This window comes from Pogoniulus pusillus, chromosome 9 (assembly GCF_015220805.1).
Source record: "Pogoniulus pusillus isolate bPogPus1 chromosome 9, bPogPus1.pri, whole genome shotgun sequence".
NCBI lineage: Eukaryota > Metazoa > Chordata > Aves > Piciformes > Lybiidae > Pogoniulus > Pogoniulus pusillus.
In genome coordinates this window covers 5,312,450-5,332,746 of record NC_087272.1, presented here as the reverse complement: position 1 = coordinate 5,332,746, position 20,297 = coordinate 5,312,450, and the positions used below count along the sequence as shown (strand labels likewise).

The 20,297-nt window shown below is 44.8% G+C and overlaps 2 protein-coding genes and 1 long non-coding RNA gene across 4 annotated transcripts in view; 1 reads left to right on the top strand and 2 right to left on the bottom strand.

The window, feature by feature from the left end:
* The window catches only part of LOC135177972 (uncharacterized), a 40,826-nt gene extending 38,644 nt beyond the window's left edge, over positions 1–2,182 (bottom strand). The window contains exon 1 of one of the 2 annotated variants that reach the window (XR_010303285.1): positions 1,960–2,182. This is a non-coding gene — a long non-coding RNA (uncharacterized LOC135177972). The remainder of the gene's footprint in view (positions 1–1,959) is intronic. The other variant, XR_010303286.1, reaches the window with a different exon arrangement.
* Positions 2,183–2,188: 6 nt separating this feature from the next.
* LOC135177969 (alcohol dehydrogenase class-3) lies at positions 2,189–13,566 on the top strand. The gene is made up of 9 exons (XM_064148374.1): positions 2,189–2,268; positions 6,909–7,010; positions 7,873–8,014; positions 8,580–8,667; positions 9,414–9,633; positions 10,202–10,462; positions 11,190–11,325; positions 12,086–12,224; positions 13,265–13,566. Exons 1-9 carry the CDS (start codon positions 2,257–2,259, stop codon positions 13,287–13,289), a joined length of 1,125 nt encoding a protein of 374 aa, XP_064004444.1. The 5' UTR covers positions 2,189–2,256; the 3' UTR covers positions 13,290–13,566.
* Positions 13,567–15,523: 1,957 nt separating this feature from the next.
* Positions 15,524–20,297, bottom strand: part of METAP1 (methionyl aminopeptidase 1) — a 34,155-nt gene continuing 29,381 nt past the window's right edge. The window contains exons 10-11 of the mRNA XM_064148373.1: positions 17,828–17,893; positions 15,524–17,633 (exon numbers count right to left, since the gene is read on the bottom strand). Coding sequence (XP_064004443.1) covers positions 17,473–17,633; positions 17,828–17,893 — 227 coding nt within the window. The 3' untranslated portion in view covers positions 15,524–17,472. The remainder of the gene's footprint in view (positions 17,634–17,827; positions 17,894–20,297) is intronic.

Genomic DNA, 20,297 nt, shown 5'->3' with positions numbered 1-20,297 from the left:
TCTTCCTGGCCACAACCTCCCCTCAGGTAGTTGTAGACAGCAATAAGGTCACCCCTGAGCCTCCTCTTCTCCAGGCTAACCAATCCCAGCTCCCTCAGCCTCTCCTCGTAGGGCTGTGCTCAAGGCCTCTCCCCAGCCTCGTTGCCCTTCTCTGGACACGCTCAAGCATCTCAATATCTCTCCTAAACTGGGGGGCCCAGAACTGAACACAGCACTCAAGGTGTGGTCTAACCAGTGCAGAGTACAGGGGCAGAAGGACCTCCCTGCTCCTGCTGACCACACCATTCCTGATGCAGGCCAGGATGCCACTGGCTCTCTTGGCCACCTGGGCACACTGCTGGCTCATGTTCAGGTGGGTATCAATCAGCACCCCCAGATCCCTCTCTGTCTGGCTGCTCTCCAGCCACTCTGACCTCAGCCTGTATCTCTCCATGGGGTTGTTGTGGCCAAAGTGCAGCACCAGCACTTGGAGCTATTGAAGCCATCCCCTTGGACTCTGCCCATCTGTGCAGGCGGTCAAGGTCCTGCTGCAGAGCCCTTCTGCCCTCCAACCCAGTCACATCTGCCCCCAGCTTGGTGTCATCTGCAAACTTGATGACTGACTCGATGCCCTCATCCAGATCATCTATGAAGATGTTAAAGAGAATGGGGCCCAGCACTGATCCCTGAGGGACACCACTAGTGACAGCTGCCAGCTGGATGTGGCACCATTCACCACCACTCTCTGGGTCCGGCCCTCCAGCCAGTTCCTAACCCAGCACAGAGTGTTGCCATCCAAGCCATGGGCTGACAGCTTAGCCAGCAGTTTGCTGTGGGGGACAGTGTCAAAGGCCTTGCTGAAGTCCAGATAGACCACATCCACAGGCCTCCCCACAGCCACCAAGCGGGTCACCTGATCATAGAAGGAGATCAGGTTAGAAAGGCAGGATCTGCCCTTCCTAAACCCATGCTGGCTGGACCTGAGCCCTTTGCCATCCCTCAGGTGTGCTCTTATCACCCCCAAGATAACCTGCTCCATCAGTTTCCCTGGCACTGAGGAGCTGATTTGGGCTGTGACGGGAATGTCTTATTTTGAATGCTATGATAGTGGCAACCTCTTGTCCTTCACGGGAAAATGCAGGGAACAAGTCAGAATTCAAAAGGGCGACTTTTGAGTCTCCACCTCTGGAGACATTCAAAACCCACCCAGCTGTGTTCCTGTGTGATTCACTGTAAGGGATCATGTTCCAGCAGGGGGGTTGGAAGTCACAGTATCACAGTATCATCAGGGTTGGAAGAGACCTCACAGATCATCAAGTCCAACCCTTTAGCACAGAGCTCAAGGCCAGACCATGGCACCAAGTGCCACGTCCAGTCCTGCCTTGAACAGCCCCAGGGACGGCGACTCCACCACCTCCCCGGGCAGCCCATTCCAGTGTCCAATGACTCTCTCAGGGAAGAACTTTCTCCTCACCTCCAGCCTAAATTTCCCCTGGCACAGCTTGAGGCTGTGTCCTCTTGTTCTGGTGCTGGCCACCTGAGAGAAGAGAGCAACCTCCCCCTGGCCACAACCACCCCTCAGGTAGTTGTAGACAGCAATAAGGTCTCCCCTGAGCCTCCTCTTCTCCAGGCTAACCAATCCCAGCTCCCTCAGCCTCTCCTCGTAGGGCTGTGCTCAAGGCCTCTCCCCAGCCTCGTCGCCCTTCTCTGGACACGCTCAAGCATCTCAATGTCCCTCCTAAACTGGGGGGCCCAGAACTGAACACAGTAGTCAAGGTGTGGTCTAAGCAGTGCAGAGTACAGGGGCAGAAGGACCTCCCTGCTCCTACTGGCCACACCATTCCTGATGCAGGCCAGGATGTCACTGGCTCTCTTGGCCACCTGGGCACACTCCTACCTTTTGTGATGATGCGAGAGCAATGCCCCACAACGAGACCGCTACATTCAAGCACTCACCGCTGGCACCTGCTCACAGCTTACCCCAGAGCTTCACCCGTACCGGCGTCTGCAGGACGAAAAGCACTTCCCTTCGCTTGCAGGCACTCCTACTCTGCCGTCCCAGCGGGGAAAGGGGGAAGGCCAGAGACAGCCGCTCGGAGCAGCCCCGCAGCTGCCATCCCGGCGGGGAGCGACGGAAGGCCAGCGGCAGCCCCCTCAGGGAGCCCCTCCAGCCGTCAGCCCCGCCCGGCCGCCGCCGCCTCCCCTCCCCGGGCAGCTCCGCCCCGCGCGGTGTGGGGGCGCAGCGCGCAGGCGCGGGCGGGCCGCTGCAGCTGCGCCATGGCGAGCGGGGTGAGGCTGCGCGGCGCGCCTGGCCGTTCCGCGGGCCGCGCCGAGGGGTCGGGGGGATGTGGCGGCGGGAGGTGCTGAGGCAGGCGATCCCTGCTGTCCCTCCGGCCGGGTGGCCAGGAGGTGGTGGGAGGCGTTCCGCAGCCGGGCGTTGTGGGCCCTTGCTGGTTTGCTGCCGCCGTGGGAGCTGGCGGCCGTCAGGGGAAGGAAGGTGCAGATGTTGGTCTGCAGTCCCCTTCCTCCTGCTCTGCGCGCCTAAGGCGTGCGGCTGGAGTCCGCGGCCCTGCTGGCGGGGGTGAGGGCCCTGCTGCAGGTATCTGTAGCAGCAGGGAGGAAAGTGCGCGCCCTGCTCCACGCCGCGTCTTACAGTGCCCTCTTGTCCGCGCACGTTCTCTGGATCTGAGGGATCCATTTGGGTGCTTAGGCTCGTTAGTGGCGGTAGTGGAAGAAGGAGCAGCAGGAGGCTTGGAGTTGGCGTGGTTCCTTACGGGCTTGGGCAGATGCGACTCCACAAGCGTGAAGGAGAGGGAAACAGGTGTCCGTAGGGCCGGGAAGCTGATGGCTCCTCAGTGCACGTTGCGTTACCGCAGGATAGTAAGGAGCTGTCAGCAGGGATGGGTAGGTAGACAGTAGTGGTTAAGAACAGTTCACCTTGTGCCTTTTCTTCCTGTGCCTTGGGCGCAAGGAGAAAGAATCTGCATGTTTGGGAAGATGCCTCTGCAGCAAGCGTGACCCGCCGGCGTTTTGGCCAGCCTTCAATGCAGCTGGACCCTGGTTGCGCTCAGATCCATTGTCTGGCAAGTTAGCTGCGTTGCTTTCGAAACATCAAGATAATCCGAAGCTACGTAATACTGCTTTAGTTGCAGGGCATTTGTTCAGTGGCCCTGGGTCCAAGCAGACTAGATGGTGAAGGCTGGTCCAGGCCAGCAGCAGTTTTGGAGCAGGTAGGGCAGCTGCTGTTGCTGCTTAATTTCATCTTGAGTGCGGTGGCTGATCAAGTGTAGTAATATCTTTATTGATAATCTGGACGAGGGGATTGAGTCCAGCATCAGTAAGTTTGCAGATGACACCAAGCTAGGAGCAGGTGTTGATCTGTTGGAAGGTAGGAGAGCCGTGCAGAGGGACCTGGACAGGCTGGATGGGTGGGCAGAGGCCAATGGGATGAGATTTAACAAGGCCAAGTGCAGGGTTCTGCACTTTGGCCACAACAACCCCAAGCAGCGCTACAGGCTGGGGACTGAGTGGCTGGAGAGCAGCCAGGAAGAAAGGGACCTGGGGGTTCTGATAGATAGTAGGCTGAAGATGAGCCAGCAGTGTGCCCAGGTGGCCAAGAGAGCCAATGGCATCCTGGCCTGCATCAGGAACAGTGTGGCCAGTAGGACAAGGGAGGTTATTCTGCCCCTGTACTCAGCACTGCTCAGGCCACACCTTGAGTGCTGTGTCCAGTTCTGGGCCCCTCAATTCAAGAGAGATGTTGAGGTGCTGGAACATGTCCAGAGAAGGGCAACAAAGCTGGTGAGGGGCCTGGAGCACAAATCCTATGAGGAGAGGTTGAGGGAGCTGGGGGTGTTTAGCCTGGAGAAGAGGAGGCTCAGGGGTGATCTTATTACTGTCTACAACTACCTGAAGGGGCATTGTAGCCAGGTGGGGGGTGGCCTCTTCTCCCAGGCAACCAGCAATAGAACAAGGGGACACAGTCTCAAGTTGTGCCAGGGTAGGTATAGGCTGAATGTTAGGAGGAAGTTCTTCACAGAGAGAGTGATTGGCATTGGAATGGGCTGCCCAGGGAGGTGGTGGAGGCACCATCCCTGGGGGTCTTCAAGAAAAGACTGGATGAGGCACTTAGTGCCATGGTCTAGTTGATTGGATATGGTTGGGTGCTAGGTTGGACTGGATGATCTTGGAGGTGTCTTCCAACCTGGTTGATTCTATGATTCTATGAAAAGGCAGCACCACAGTTGTGTTCTTGTGATAATAATCTGTTAATAGAGAAAGTTAAGAACTGGAGAACGTGAGGGTTTTTTCCCCATTTGTTAGCTTCAGGAGCATCAGTGAAGCAACAGAGTCAAAGGCTTTGAATATGGAAAGGTCAGAAGGGGCTTTTCTGATACCCACTGAGTGGTCCAAGGGCCTTTGCTCTATGAGCTCACTGCAGTTTCAAAAGCTGGCTTCTTTAAGAGCTTCAGAATCAGAAGTCACTATTTTCAACGTATGTTTCCAGATCTGTAAAGTTAGTTTTAGGAAGATGAGAATGTAGCTCATAAGGGGAGTTTTCTCCCCTCCTTAATCCTGTGCTGAATTAAGCTTGTGGAAGTTCCAAGTTTCAGGACTGTGCAGTCTCCTATATAAGAACAAGGGACTGCATGATGTGAGGATGAGGGGTAGACTGAAAACCAGTAAATGATTTATCAAAGGATGGCTCCACTTGCACTTTGTGCCTCGAATTTAGAGTTTCTTGCAAAATCTTTGGTATGTTTAGAAATTATGACTGAATGCCTGCACTGCCACTCCAGTCAGTTAATATGTTACAGTTAGTGCATTTTTATCATGTTTAGACTGGTAATAAAAAACAGGGTAAGAGGTTCTGCGTTACAGATGTTTCAGCCTAATCTAGGACCTTGCTGGCTGTAGGATTGGATGCCTGTTACCTGTTAGAAAGCTTCAGGACTTTTAGGGTCAGCAGTATTTATTTTAGCAAGTTTAAGTCAAGGTAAACATTTGCAATTCTGCTATTACAGATAAAGAGATGGTGTTAGCTGGTTCTGGCCATGTCCTCATTGCTGTCTACAGCTACTTGAAGGGAGGATGTAGCCAGGTGGGGATCAGTCTCTTCTCCCAGGCAACCAGCAACAGAACAAGGGGATACAGTCTCAAGTTGTGCCAGGGGAGGTATAGACTGGATATTAGGAGGAAGTTGTTGGCAGAGAGAGTGATTGGCATTGGAATGGGCTGCCCAGGGAAGTGGTGGAGGCACCATCCCTGGAAGTGTTGAAGAAAAGACTGAATGAGGCACTTAGTGCCATGGTCTAGTTGACTGGCTAGGGCTAGGTGATAGGTTGGACTGGATGATCTTGGATGTCTCTTCCAACCTGGTTGATTCTATTGATGAGAGTGATGAGACCTTGGAATGGGTTGCCCAGGGAGCTGATTGAGGCCCCATCCCTGGAAGTGTTTTAAGGCCAGGCTGGATGAGGCTCTCAGGTAGCGTGTCCCTGCCCTCGGCAGGCGGGTTGGAACTGGATGATCCTTGTGATCTCTTTAAACTCTGACTGATTCTATGATTCTATTCTAAGTGGTCTTGGTGCTGTTACTTCTTACAGGCAGTGAAATTTCAGAAAGGCTGGATGACTTTGTCTACCCTTTGGAATTGGCATTAATCCCATTGCAGTGATTCCACAGGAATACCACAGCTAGTTTGAATGCAAAAAAATCCCCTCTTTTTTTTTGTATGAATTTATAGTGTACATTATGAAATGCTTCCTATTTCCAACTGTCATAGCAGTGGCTTAGATTTTGTTTGCATGGAAAAAAAAAAATCAGTGCAAGTTTCATGGTGTAACTGAATATAAACCAAAATACATGATTGCTCTTCTTGAGCAGATTGCAGAAGGATGTCTTCCATAGCAATCTAGCGTGTGACAACATTCCTTGGCAGTTTTTATGTGGTTTGGGTTTTGAATTTGACTTCACAGCTCATCTGCATGCCCTTCAGGCAAGTATTGCATATCAGATTTGCTGAAAGATGTTGTGTCTGTCAGAAAACAAAATTCATGATGCCCTGTCCATTTATCCTGAAGGACAGACCTGGAGCTATGCTTCATAAAACTGAAATTGAAGGCTACTCCAGATGATTGCCCTTGCAGCACCGGAAGTGCTCTAGATTGTGTGGCTGTAATGTCTGCTGATTTCCTCAGTCAGTTCTGCAGATGTACATGTTTATAATTGGGTTTAGAGTTCCACAGATCCTGCTCTCACCACTTGCCTTGAAAAACTTTCTGGAATGTATAGGTGTGGTTCCAGAGCAGAATTTGTCATGCTGCTGAGAGCAGTGAATGAAGACTTAGCACCAGTAATATGTGCAGGCTCTGCCAGTGTCAGTGCACAATAACTAACAGACAGTAGCCATGTAGCAAAACCTCTCTGGTCCCTACGCATCACTGGAGGGCTTTGTGCAAGAACACTCATCTCCTTGCCAAAATCATACTTGGAAGCCATCCTGATAAGGAACAAGAAATTCACTCTTGATGTGGGTCTCAGACCATGACATGAGCTCCAGTTTGCTGTCTGTTAACTTCTAATACTCTGCATTCAAGGAACACATTTCAAATGAGCGTCCATCTCTGTTTTTCAGTCTTACTGCTCCTGTTGCTCATTTCACTGCAGCAATTGAGTATCTCCTAAGCACTCCTGGCTTTAATGTTTTTTTTATAACAGCCAAATTCTAGCTCTCTGTTTACTCACTTTTATTTAGCTTCCCAAAAGCAAATGTAGGGCAATTAAACCTCTGTGTTGAAATTCTGAATTTCAGATCTGGGATTCTTTCCAAAAGCCAGCAGTGTTTCTCCCATTTTCTCATTTGGCTGAAGATTTATTTTTAATGAACCATACAACAGATACCCTCTTTTGTTGTTGTTGTCTTTTAGGTTATTAAATGCAAGGCTGCCGTTGCCTGGGAGGCAGGTAAACCCCTCTCTCTTGAAGAGGTGGAGGTTGCTCCACCAAAAGCTCATGAAGTTCGTATCAAGGTAATTAAATCAGTTGCTAACTGTATGCATTGTCTTTTGGGACACTAAATGTTAAAGCTGAATAGTTTGTTCACAAGTAGTCTTCCATTGACAGCATTAGTTCATTAGTATCTCAGCTGGCTTTACAATGAAGAAAACTGGTATTTAGATCATCTATTTATGAAAAACACTGATTTCTACTAGTTTCACTTCAGTTTGTCTATCATAACTAGTCTCGAGGATCCATTCCAGTTGTTTTGAGGGACCTTAGTCTGTAACATCTGACCTAGGAATACTTTAGTCTTGTTGCAGCTGTGTAACAAGCCAGATTTTACTTCAATCAGGCCACAAGTTACTGGTCTCGTGGATTTTCCACATACAATTTGATCAGGACTTTCCAGCAACCTGTATCTGCCTGAAAGTGTACATTAAGATGAAATTTATCTCCTTGGAAAGGGCCTCTGCATGATGCTAAAGGCTTCATTTATTCAGTAAAGAGAATTCTGTGTGGTGTCTCTGAACATTTTACCTTGGACTGACGTATTTCAAATCTGAGATGCCAGCCTACTTTGAGATAGCTGAGAGGACTGCTTTCTAGCTTCAGGAAACCACATGTCACATACTCATCTCAGCATCAGAATGTAGTTGATGGAAATCAGAGAAGATGTTATCATGACTTTACTTTTTCAAAGTAGTGAAATGTGCTTCTCCTTGGCACCCCTGTGCCTTGTTGGGAGTGGGAAGTGTGTTGACCATATAACAAACTCTGTTGGGATTAGCAGATTTGTCTTGTCAGTTTCAAATGTCTGACCAAAGTGAAATACTGAGATGTGTGCTACAGTTCTGTTCTTCTGCATGCCTGGGATTTTATATTTCCTCACAGATAGTTGCCACTGCTGTCTGTCACACTGATGCCTATACTTTGAGTGGCGCTGATCCTGAAGGATGTTTCCCTGTGATCTTGGGTCACGAAGGAGCAGGAATTGTAGAGAGTGTTGGGGAAGGAGTTACAAAAGTAAAGCCAGGTAAAAGAATACAACTTTTCTGCTTGCCTCAAAAATGTTATTTTACTCCATGGTTAACCATTAAGTTGGGCCACTGAAGTGCTGTATTGCAGAAGCGAATAATAACGTCTTATTCTGGGATGTGTGTGAGATAAAACATTGATCTATTCAGTGTGCTCTTGGTTTAATGCTTGAAAGAGCCCAGCATACCAATTTCTCACTTGAAAATGGGTCAGTACAATTACATTGGGGTTTTTTTCCAAATGATAGTTGTTACCTGTTGGGTTAAAGGGCTTAAAAATACTTAATCCTGTTGCTCGGTGTTGCTTTGGGTTTGGTTTGTTTTACAGTGACATTTATTTACTCTGGAATGATGAACTTCTAATTTGCGGTCTGCTCAGACAGGAGAAAAGTATTTTATCTGTCACTCTCTGTAAACAATGCTACTTTACACCATAAAAGGTTTTTAACACCCAGAGAAGTTCACATAAAAGCCATGAAAATTTGCTTCAGTAATGTTAGTTTTTTTCCTAACGTCTTTCTTGAGTTGATAATTAGCCACAGAATACTTTTTATTTTCTCTTAGGGGACACTGTTATCCCTCTATACATCCCCCAGTGCAAAGAGTGCAAGTTCTGTAAGAATCCTAAAACAAATCTGTGCCAGAAGATAAGGTCTGTATGGTTTTCCTTTTGACACACAGTATAGTATAGTTGTTCAACATATACCTGTTCTAGTTATCAAATGTAATTGACAGGAGTTGTCTTTAAAGAATCAATCATGAGATGCATTATTTAAGGACATGGAAAATACATGGTTTATGAAGTTAGTTGCACACTACTTTTAATTCTTCCTTCCTTTGCCTTTAAGTCTATTTCTGTTTTCATATATATGCAGGTGTAAACTGCTAGCTTGTGTCCCTAGTTTTGAAAACGTAAATGCTCCAACTCCATTACTACTCAAGGGAAACACTTGAGGAAATTTAGCTCTTGGGAGTCAACACCAAAGCTCTCAAGCAGTACAAAATTACACAAATCTGTTTTTTCCCTTGGCATCTGCTTCCTAGCTAAATTTCTAACTCCCATTCTGAAAACGATTGTCCCAAACCCAAACAAAACTCCCAGTGGCATAACTGATAGGTGTTGTTCAAGGGAAGTGTGCTGAAAAAAGCAAACACAAGGGTGTGGTAGCTGACATCAGTAAAAGGTAAACTCCATTTCTTTCAGTGCTTCCATGGAGGAATTACTCCATTACATGGAAGTTTTAGGAGTTTAGCATCTAATTTTTGTGAACTCCTGGGTTTACTGGAGTGACTGAAGAAAATGGTGCAAGTATGCAACTGCACTACTTAATGGATACTCTCTGGTGAGAGCATTTAGTGCTTAGACACTTAACTGTCCTTTCTCATCTTTGCTTCAAGAATTACTCAAGGGAAAGGACTCATGCCTGATGGTACCAGCAGATTCACCTGCAAAGGAAAGCAGGTGTTCCACTTCATGGGAACCAGTACCTTCTCGGAGTATACTGTGGTGGCTGATATCTCAGTAGCCAAGATAGATGCTGCAGCACCACTCGATAAAGTGTGCCTGCTTGGTTGTGGAATCTCTACTGGCTATGGGGCTGCTGTTAACACTGCTAAGGTAACAGTGTGGTTGCCTCTGAATTTTTTCTCTGTAATTATCTGAGCCAAAGTACATAGATAACTTAGAGACAGATTTAGGACTTTAACTGTGCTGACCAGATTTCTGCTGCTTTTTCCTCTTCAGCTGATGAAGTTAAGCTAAGAATTTATAACTTCTTCATAAAGACCAGATCAGGTTAGAACCTGATCCCCCTTTAGAGGAAATCCAGGTAGATGATTCTGCATCCCTTTTGATACCAGTTATATGTAAATTACTTTTCCAGTTCATCTTAATCTTGCTGCAAGTCATTCTGACAGTTTGAAGCTCAGAGTGATAAAGAGCTGGCAGATGAGTATGCATGAATCCAGGCAGGTTATGGGAGTTAAGTCTTTGAACAAAATCAAAAACTTACTGCCCAAAGAGGTTTTGTCTTAAATTTCTATATAGTTTCCTTATCCAGGGGATAAATTCTTGTAACCATTTATATTTTCTTCCACTTTTCCTTCACTGCAGACTTCTTAACCTGTTTCCCACTCATGAAAAGATGTATTGTCTGTGTTGCTCATGGCTGTTTTCTTATTCCTAGGTGGAACCTGGCTCTACTTGTGCTGTCTTTGGTTTAGGAGGAGTTGGGCTAGCTGTTATTATGGGCTGTAAAATAGCAGGAGCATCCCGGATCATTGGCATTGATATTAAGAAGGATAAGTTTGCCAAAGCCAAAGAGTTTGGAGCTACTGAGTGCATTAGCCCTGAAGACTTCAAGAAGCCCATACAGGAGGTGCTGGTTGAGATGACCGATGGTGGCGTAGACTACTCATTTGAGTGCATTGGTAATGTTGGAGTCATGGTGAGTGTTTGCATAGAAGGCGCACTTGGAGGGAGGGGATATGTAGCTGCCACTTAAGTTGTTTAGCTAAATAGCACAAGGAGCTGCTTTCTTGTGACAGAAAGCATACCACACTAATAGATTTTTAAAGTAGTAATGATTGCTATGATTCAAAAGGCCAACTTACATCCAGTCTTAATTATGTAATGAAAGCAGATGCTACTACTTAGGTTGAAAATGGCACTTACAAACTTTTTCCCATGATAGGAGTTCTTTGAAATAGTATTCTTAAGCTAACTGTTGAGAAATTAAGAAAACCCACATAAAATGCACAAGGAACAGTCAAATCTCAAGAAGCACTCAGTATTTCCCTAATTCCTCAAATAAGGAATTTAACCTTTGGAAAGGCAGAAGTATTACTGAATGTAAAGCTAGATTTGCAAAGGAAACAACAGCATTTCTGCCTGTCAGTAACATAGACAGTATAGACTGTCTCTGATTATAGTTTACCTCAACTCCCACTGGGAGTTGAGAGTGACTCCTTTAGATGTCAGATGGGATATAAAAGGAATCTTTTACAGTATAAGGAGTCTGAACCAAAGGAGAGTTAAATATAGAGGGGTTTGTGTATTTTTTGTTCCCTGCATACTAACATGGTAACTGGGGGAAAGGCAGTGCAACCTGTGCCTGTTTAGACAAGCTAAACATTAGCAATAAATGCTCTGCTTTGTTCTGTCCATCTGTGAAGAGGGCTGCCTTGGAAGCCTGCCACAAAGGTTGGGGAGTCAGCGTCATAGTTGGAGTAGCTGCTGCCGGTCAGGAGATTTCCACACGGCCTTTCCAGCTGGTAACTGGGCGGACATGGAAAGGAACTGCGTTTGGAGGTAACTCTCTTTTGGTATGGAGAGAACAATACTGCAGGTGAAAGCTGGGAATAACATACCACCTTGCTTTTGCTTGCACAAGGAATGTACTACTTACAAGTCAAAGAGAACAAGAAAGGCTTCTTCAAATGGAACAGTAGAAAGAGGAATAGGGAAGGTGTGGGGCCACTGCTGAACAAGGAGGCAGCCTTGATAACTGAGGTTGCAGAGTGCTGCCTTCGCTTCAGTCTTTACACCTAAGGCTGAACTCCAGACCCTGTATAAAGGAAAGGAAGCCTGGAGGAGGGAACACTCCCCACTGGTCATTGCAACCTGGGTTAGGGATCAGTTGCGCAAATTGGACATTCACAAGTCTATCCCTGATGGGATGCACCCAAGGGTGCTGAGAGAACTGCCTGATGTTACCACTCTGCCACTGTCCTTCATTTTTGCCAAATCGTGGCAGACAGGAGAGGTGCCTGAAGACTGGAGGAGAGCCAATGTCACTCCAGTCTTCAAAAAAAGTGGGGGCTTCTGTTCTGTTGAATGCTGAAATGCTCTGTGAAATGTCGTGTCAGTGCATTTATGTGTTTGGATAATATATCCTGCATTCCCTGCTCACTGCGAGCCTGCCCAAAACAGGAGGAAACAAATGTGCCACTGCTTTCAGTTCCATTTCCTGTTTATCACACAAGTGCCTGTGTAGGGGTTGTATTTATTTTCCTGTTCTCTGAGGTGGGTGGAAAAGGCAAAACCAAGTGCATGCTTTTCTGTGTTTCAGGCTGGAAGAGTGTAGACAGCGTTCCAAAACTGGTGACTGACTACATGTCCAAAAAGATCAAGGTTGATGAATTTGTGACTCACACCCTGCCTTTTAACAAAATTAACGAGGCTTTTGAGCTGATGCATACAGGAAAGAGGTAATATTCATAATGCTGAAGTTCTGTATAAGATACTTCTCAATAAGGCACTGCCAAAATACAGCTTTGCTGCCCACTGTCATGTTTAAAACGGGGAGGATAAAGGCTGACATACACCACAGGTTCATTTGGAGATAGTTAACCTTTCTCTGCACTTCTAGGCAGGTGCCATAACACAGGCAAGAGAAAAAAGCCTCTAAAAAGGCTTTTTAAAGTTCAAAATGTTTCCCAGTGTGTAAGGAAACACATAAAAGTATGTAAAGACAGTAGAAGAGTTTAAGATTTTTTTCCTAGTGCCTCTGAAAAGTAGAAACCAGCTTATGTAGCAGGCTAGGTCAGATACTGCTTAAGAACGTGTTTTGAAGGAGGAAGAATCAGCAGGTAGGCAAGAAGACAAATTAGAGTAATTCTCTGGTGAAAAAATGAAGTTTTTCCTGTGTACTTCCACTGATGCAGGCAGCTGTTTATCCATGCTTAGGTTCATTTGCAGATGGATAGTTACCAGTATTCTCTCAAGAGAACAGCAGTCTTTGAGCCCAATCCATAATGATGTGTAGAACGTTCTGAAGTATATTAGTGGCTTTATCTCCTGTACTCCTATTTTGGCTAAGTCAGTTAACAGTAACTGCAGTTGTACTTTTTACAAGAGGAAATACTGCAAATCCAGCAGTGATCCACCTTCCCAGTTACAGACTTCCCTAACATGTTGGTGCTTTATTGCTACATGAACATATCCTATGAAGAAAATAATGGAAGTTACAGAAAACTTCCAAGCAGTCAAAAGATTGACTACTGTTAGTGTTTCTGACTGGTACTGTTGGCTAGTACTAATTGGTACTATTGGCTTCCATTCTGAGTCTGTCTTACTGGGGAAGAAACTGAAACAACCAGGCATTACTAAGCCTTAGTAAATGCCACAGGCAGAACTTTGCTCCTACAAGAGATGGAAGTTACAAGCACTTTTCAGCAGTGAGAGGAAGAGGTGAGAATCAGGAGTAAATGGACCTACTGGTAACTTCTTTTTGCTTTCTCGTTTTAAGCATTCGAACTGTCCTGAAGCTTTAAAGCCAAATGCAGACTTTCCAGCTGGCCAACAACGTGGTAACTGTCCTCTTACAATGGAATTCTGATAGAAGCTAGAACCAAGCCAATAAATAAACACTGACTGGGACTAAGAAGATCATGTATTTAGGGTGCACATTCTGAATACTGCATAACAATCAGTAACCACTAAGTAGTGTTACATAATTAGCACTGGTCGTGGAACTCTTACTTCTGTACTTGTTCTTCAGTTCAAGAGTGCCTAACTCCATCTACTTAATAAAAGCTTATTTCTAAACAACGGTGGAATTGTTGAGCATTAAGACTGTGTCAATGACTGGTCTGTCTTTCTGTTTCCCTCTCTTGACTATATACAATACATACACACAACCAGAGGAAAACTATTAAGTGTCAGTAGTAGATGACATGGGATTCATTACACTAGGCAGGTTGCTAAGCACTGCTGGCTTCGGAAGCAACACTGATGTGCTCTAACTGTATTGAGAAAAAGGCAGGAACTCCAACAGCTGTCATGTTACTGAGGTTATTCTAGTACTACAGTGGTGTCATCCAAGACTTCAGGAACACAGGTTTGCCATTTCCTTAAACTCACTGGCAGCTGAAGCAGTCTTTGCAGGCAATACTGCAAAAACAAAAAGTGTGGGATTGTTACCTATTTAGTCAGAAATGGGATTATGCCAGTGCATGAGGCACTCTATTAGAGCAAGAGTCTGCTCTTCATGGGTGCAGAGGAGTAAGAATAAAGAGCATTCTGTGATAAAGGCTTCAGGTTATTGGATTTTCTTTTGTTAGGGGGTAAGGAGTTAAGTCATAATTGTGGGGATGCAACATTTTATCTTAACTATATAGTTGGAAATTACCTGACTGGATAAAGTTTATTTGAATTAAAACCTACAAGCAATGCCCCAGGTGCAGAAAAGCACAGCCAAAGGACAAAAAATGAACTGCAGAGCAGATGCAGAAAGGCTACTCTGCTACTGATTAAGAGAGAAAATTGATCTTTTCAAGGAGCCTGGTCAAAACCATTATGGAGAACTCTGAATGCCAACAGGAAATCTTTTTAGAAGAAATTCCTCTTCACCAGTAACACCTACCTTAACTCATGACACTGCTGTATACAGTTAGGACTCCTATTACTGTTCCATTTACCATTGGGAAGATGCCCTTAGAGCATTCTGAAAACAGTTGACCAAGGTAACTACATTTTTAGTTTCATTTTAGACAAAGCAAACAACAGAAGGGTGACAAAGCTGGTGAGGGGCCTGGAACACAGCCATAGGAGGAGAGCCTGAGGGAGCTGGGGTTATTCACCCTGGAAAAGAGGAGGCTCAGGAGTTACCTCATTGCTGTCTACAACTACCTGAAGGGAGGTTGTAGCCAGATGGGAGTTGGTCTCTTCTCCAAGGCAACCAGTAGCAGAACAAGGGGACACAGTCTCAAGTTGTGCCAGTGGAGGTCTAGGCTGGATGTTAGGAGGAAGTTCTTGCCAGAGAGAGTGATTGGCATTGGAATGGGCTGCCCAGGGAGGTGGTGGAGTCACCATCCCTGGGAGTGTTCAAGAAAAGACTGAATGAGGCACTTAGTGCCACGGTCTAGTTGCTTGGATAGGGCTGGATGATAGGTTGGACTGGATGAGCTTGGATTTCTCTTCCAACCTGGTTAATTCTGTGATTCTATAATTGTGGTTTTGGCAGGAGTGTATAGTTTCTGAAAGTTTGGGTTTTTAAGTAGATAGCAACTTTTATAAAAGTAAAAACCAGACAAATTCCCAAATGCAGTCAGCACCAGTTTCCTATGTCCTGTTCAAGCAAAGTTGATAGGTGAGAATCAGGCTTTCATAGTGTTTTTATTAAATAAGTTTGGTTTTCCAGGCTGATGTTGTTCCAGGCTATCTCACGTTGAAAGAACTGGTGGTAGATGCTAAGCTTTCCACTGCTTTAAAAATACTGTCAAACTCAGTATAAACAGTTTTCACACTGTGATTTCAATTCATAGGCATAGCATCATTGATGACCCATATTAAAAGCATGCAATGTTAAATTTGTTTGTATTGCTGCAATGACAAAGAGGTATTCAACTGGCACCTATGCAGGTTTAAGGGTGTTTTGTTGGGTTTTTTTTTAACTGGCTGCAAGCATCTACATTGACTTGCAGTAGTGCAAGCAAACTTAGATCTAATTAAAAGAATCTCATGTTCAGTTTTGGATCACCAAAAACAAATTAAAAAAATAGGTTACTTCTGTTAAAAGCAGCTGCAACTTTTATTTCGTAGACCAAAACTGAAGCCCTCTCCCCAGTCATACACACACATAGAGAAAAGGCAAGACCACTGTAACCATTCAAGTGAATGATATGGTGGGCAAACCTCCAGGGCAGTCATCTTGATACATTACATCTCATTCAGCACAGGCAACTCCACCCCAGCACTACAGTCTGGTTTGTTAAAATCTACCCACACATACACATGTGCACACACACTTCTCTATGCCTGTTTCAGGTCACCTTACTGCATAATTAAAAAAAATGAAAAGCATTGCAATAATACTCTGAGCAATAGAGAGGTTTGAGGCACTCAGGGCACAGAAGACATTTGCTGGCAAATTTGGTATTTGGTAGTACATGAGTCCAGTGCTGTGAAGCACTAACCCCTTTCTCCCACCTAAATTCTGCAGTGCCAAGGGGAGTCAAGGGTATGCAGTACTTTGTATGCTTGGGTGGCAACAAATTCACCAGACACCTTGTATAAGGTGTGTTTGATGCCCATGATTGTTATGATTTGATGTCTGCATTGGTTTAACTGTTTCTTGCATTACAGTGATGTAAGACTAAGTCTGCACTGGAGTCTGAAATTTTTTCACTACAGTTCAGAAGAAAAAATAAATTCCCTCAGCGGAGACACCAAGGACTATAGAAAGGAAGTGAGCACAGGAAAAGAAAGGGCAGTGTGAAGAGAGGCTCAGTCAATCCACACTCCTTAAGGTGATAGTTTCCAACTTGTGACCCATTAACAGAAAATAGGTATATATGCTAATTCTGCCCACTCTACACCCAGTCTGAGGAAGAAAGATCAGTTCTCAAACCTACCCCTCTACGACTTTTCCAAAGCATGAAACTCACTTAGCTGATGGGGGCAGGGGGAAATTAGCTGTGTAAAAATGACCAAAAGAAAACAATTACAGACAGCATTGAAGGTGTTCTGTCATTCTCCAACTTGTTTTGAGATACATACTTATTTCTATTTGTATTGCAAATCCAAACCCCCATACAGGTACTGTGGATGTACCTTTAAAAAATGTCCCACAGTTAACACATGCAGGGACCCCATGAATCATGACATCTTTTTGGTTCTTGTTTCATTTCTTTACCTGGGCAATTCTGATACACCAGCTTCACCAAGCTTTCTGGAGCAGGAAACTGCCTGCAAAACTGCTTTACCAAGAAGCACCTCATTCCAGGGAGCTGTATATAAGACAGAAATTACTAATTTTCCCTGTAGGAAGCCCATATTATCAAATCTCCAGCAAAAGTAACAAGTCCTGCCATTAATACAGTGTGTCACCTATGGTCACCACCACTGGAGGTCAGCAGCAGAGAGAAGAGGACAGAATTAAAGGCAAGGGTAGCCTATTCTTGGCAACGTGCACATCTTTTTCCTTCTGCCCCCTTCTCAACTGATAAACAAACAAGGCCCAGCCCATTAGAACCAGATCTGCAGAAGCAAGAGCAAGTCTTTGGAACCAGAAATGCTTAAAATCTCAGGTGCCACTCACATACCAAGAGCAACAGGGCACACTGAAGTAGTGAAAAAAAAAAAAGGATCCCAAAATACCAAATCCCAGTGGGAAAGGTTACCCAAACTTTACTAGCTAATACCATCACGGCAACAGAAGCAATTGTGGGTCTAATTGAAAGAAAGGTGCCAAAGAGAGAACCGAAGGAAAAAGAAAACCACAGTATGAGTGCTGTAGGTAGAAGGAAATTCTTTAAATCCCTCTCTGCTTTTCCAGATACTGGGTCAGGTTCTTCAAGGTATTCCTCTTACCTACCAATCACCGAGAACAAAGCAAGTGATTGAAATCTCTCTATTCTGTACTCTTTAAAAAAATGCATAGTACAGAGACCAAAAAAAAAAAGAAGAAAAATCTTTTAAAAGTATAATTCAGGTACACCTGCTCAGTCCTGACTATCACTGAGTCATGAAGTGGGGGCGAATGCTATCTAGCCGCCGGGTCAAGATCTCACAGCCTGTATCGGTGACCAGCAGCGTGTGCTCAAACTGGGCAGATCGCTTCCCGTCTCTTGTCACTGCCGTCCAACCATCGGGCCACGTTTCATCCTGCCAGCCACCTGGAAACAGAAACCAGCACTTTTGGATTGGTTTCCAGTAACAAATGTCAATTCCCAAAATCAAAATGAAAAAAAACAAAGAGAGAGAGAAAAAAAAAATCTATCAACTGTACAGAATAGAACCAACGTCCTACTACATCGCTACTTAACAGTGACCAAAAGCAACCATTTTACTCTACTGCTCAATTGCTTACCCTCACAGATCATTGGTTCAATTGTGAATACATGACCTGGCTTCATTACTCCAACTGCTTTGTTTTCTGCAATAAAATAAACACTCGAGTTAGCAAAAGTGGTCCCATCGTAGTAAAGGGAAGAATTACTGTGCTAAAAGAATACAGCAGGAACACCAAGGTCAGAAAAGCCCTTTGGAGATCATCTGTTCACTTGTTCGTTTTTAATTCTACATTAAGACCTCCCTAAGTTCTTCTCCCTCTCCAACACTGCACTATTTACTCAAGTATCTTAAAATTAATTGCCATGAAGAGGAAGTTCTTCACCACAAGAGTGACGAGAGCCTGGAATGGGTTGCCCAGGTTGGTGGGTGAGGCCCCATCCATGGAGCTGTTTAAGGCCAGGCTGGATGAGGCTCTGGCCAGCCTGATCTAGGGGAGGGTGTCCCTGCCCATGGCAGAGGGGTTGGAACTAGATGATTCTTGTGGTCCCTTCCAATTCTGACTGATTCTATGATTCTATCTTTCTTTCCAATATCTCAGTTCCATAAAAACACTTAACAAAGGTAACACAGAAATTTCTGCAGACTTCTATGCTGAAAAACATCAACTAAAATAAGAAACACTTATGATATTCAGAGAAGGCTTGAAACCTCTTTTTTTTCATCCACTGAGCTACTGGCCCCAATAAATGGTGAAACTAAAACAGTGGTTAAGTAATCCTGTGATTTCATCTATGAAAGGCATGCTGCCCCACTCATTATTACCCTGGCTAATGGGGTCACAGCCCTGTCAGGGAGATAATGCTGCTTTTCTGCAGCTAACATTAAATGAGCAGAGACTTCCAAGGCATCCAGGACAGTAATACTGGAACTTTTTGATGTTACACAACACCAGAAATGTCTATGTGGAAGCACATGATGTGATGCACTGCACGTCTCTAGGGGTGTAGTCTGACTGAAGAAAGGCTTCAGCTCTTTTCCTCTGCCCTATTTCAACTTGAATGGCAGTGTAGCTCAGATCTAACTCAGCCTAGCATGGGAGAGCTCAAACCCCAGTACCACACCCAACAGTCAGCTCCAAGTCACTTTGCTGCTGTAGACAATTTGCATCAATTCTTACACACAGGTTCCCCAGCCTCTAATCTAACTCTAATTTATTAAATGGTCTAAATCACCTACATGTTTTAAAGAAGACATAGAGCTGACACAACAGCAACCAGAGTATTTTTCCTTTAATACTTAAAAGGGTTTTGCCTCCATCTACTGTTACTTCTTGCACTCAACACATTTAAGTTTCTGATCTTCTGCATCTGAACAAACATAATGCTTCATTCTGTGTAGCTTTCACCATTCTGCTAAATAATTTAAAGGCTTACAAAATGAGCTTTTTGCCTTTACATATCATAGAATCATAGAATCAACCAGGTTGGAAGAGACCTCCAACATCATCCAGTCCAACCTATCACCCAGCTCTGTCCAATCAACTCCACCATTAGCCTGAACTAAAGGGTGACTTTCTTTTTTGCCCCTCTTCCTCCAAGAAGTCCTTCAGGTCATTCCACTTGGGTTTTTTTTTCCTGTGAATCTGTATTTTAAAATACTATAAAACAAACCCCAGAGTCTTCCTTTTGGGGAATATTTTGGCTCCATTAAAACAAAAACTTCAAAAAGAAAACCCAAGTTGCTGACAGCCAGGAAAGACAGAAATTTCCATATTCTCAGGTATAAAATGCCCTCCACCTCCAAAAAATCCAGATTTTCTTCATTTTACATGCCCCAAAGTAAATACCAGGAATTTATACCCTTCTACTCTGTGATAAATAAATTCTCTTTGAAAATCTAATTTAGAGGAATGATGGCATGAAGGGAAATGGGCACACAAAAAGTCAGGGATTGTTTTAAAAGTCATTATGGAAGACGGAGGCATCTGCCAGGTCTGAGGAAACAGATGTTCTATCAGGGGAGCTCTTCAGCTGAAGTGGGTATGGACTGTTATCACTGCTTCATTTTACTTATCCTTAGGTGTCCACTGACAATTAAGCTTCCCTCCTTTGCCTCTGGATGCTATTTTTCAATCCTGATGCTAAAAAGTGTCACGAGGACACAGCCATTTCCAAAAATTGAAGCTGAGAACCTGATGGGGGAAGGGTCGTTCCTCCCTGCCACACATTACAAAGAACTTTCCAGGAACATTAGATCACAACATGCAAATCAAGAAAATCAAACGTAACAGGATCCAGATTCAGACACAACATCCATAGAATCATAGAATCATAGAATCAACCAGGTTGGAAGAGACCTCCAAGATCATCCAGTCCAACCTATCACCCTGCCCTATCCAATCAACTAGACCATGGCACTAAGTGCCTCATCCAGTACTCTTATTTACATCTGGAAATGGCACTTTTTGCTTCAACCTATTAAGGATGGAAACATTTGTCCATTTATATCAGAGAAGGATGTCTTAGGGATTGTGTCAGTATGTAATG

Excerpts from the sequence above, each read along its gene's own strand:
- LOC135177969 (XM_064148374.1), top strand. Across the intron at positions 8,668-9,413 it reads AATCTGTGCCAGAAGATAAG|AATTACTCAAGGGAAAGGAC; the intron begins GTCTGTATGGTT and ends CTTTGCTTCAAG. Across the intron at positions 11,326-12,085 it reads GAAAGGAACTGCGTTTGGAG|GCTGGAAGAGTGTAGACAGC; the intron begins GTAACTCTCTTT and ends TCTGTGTTTCAG.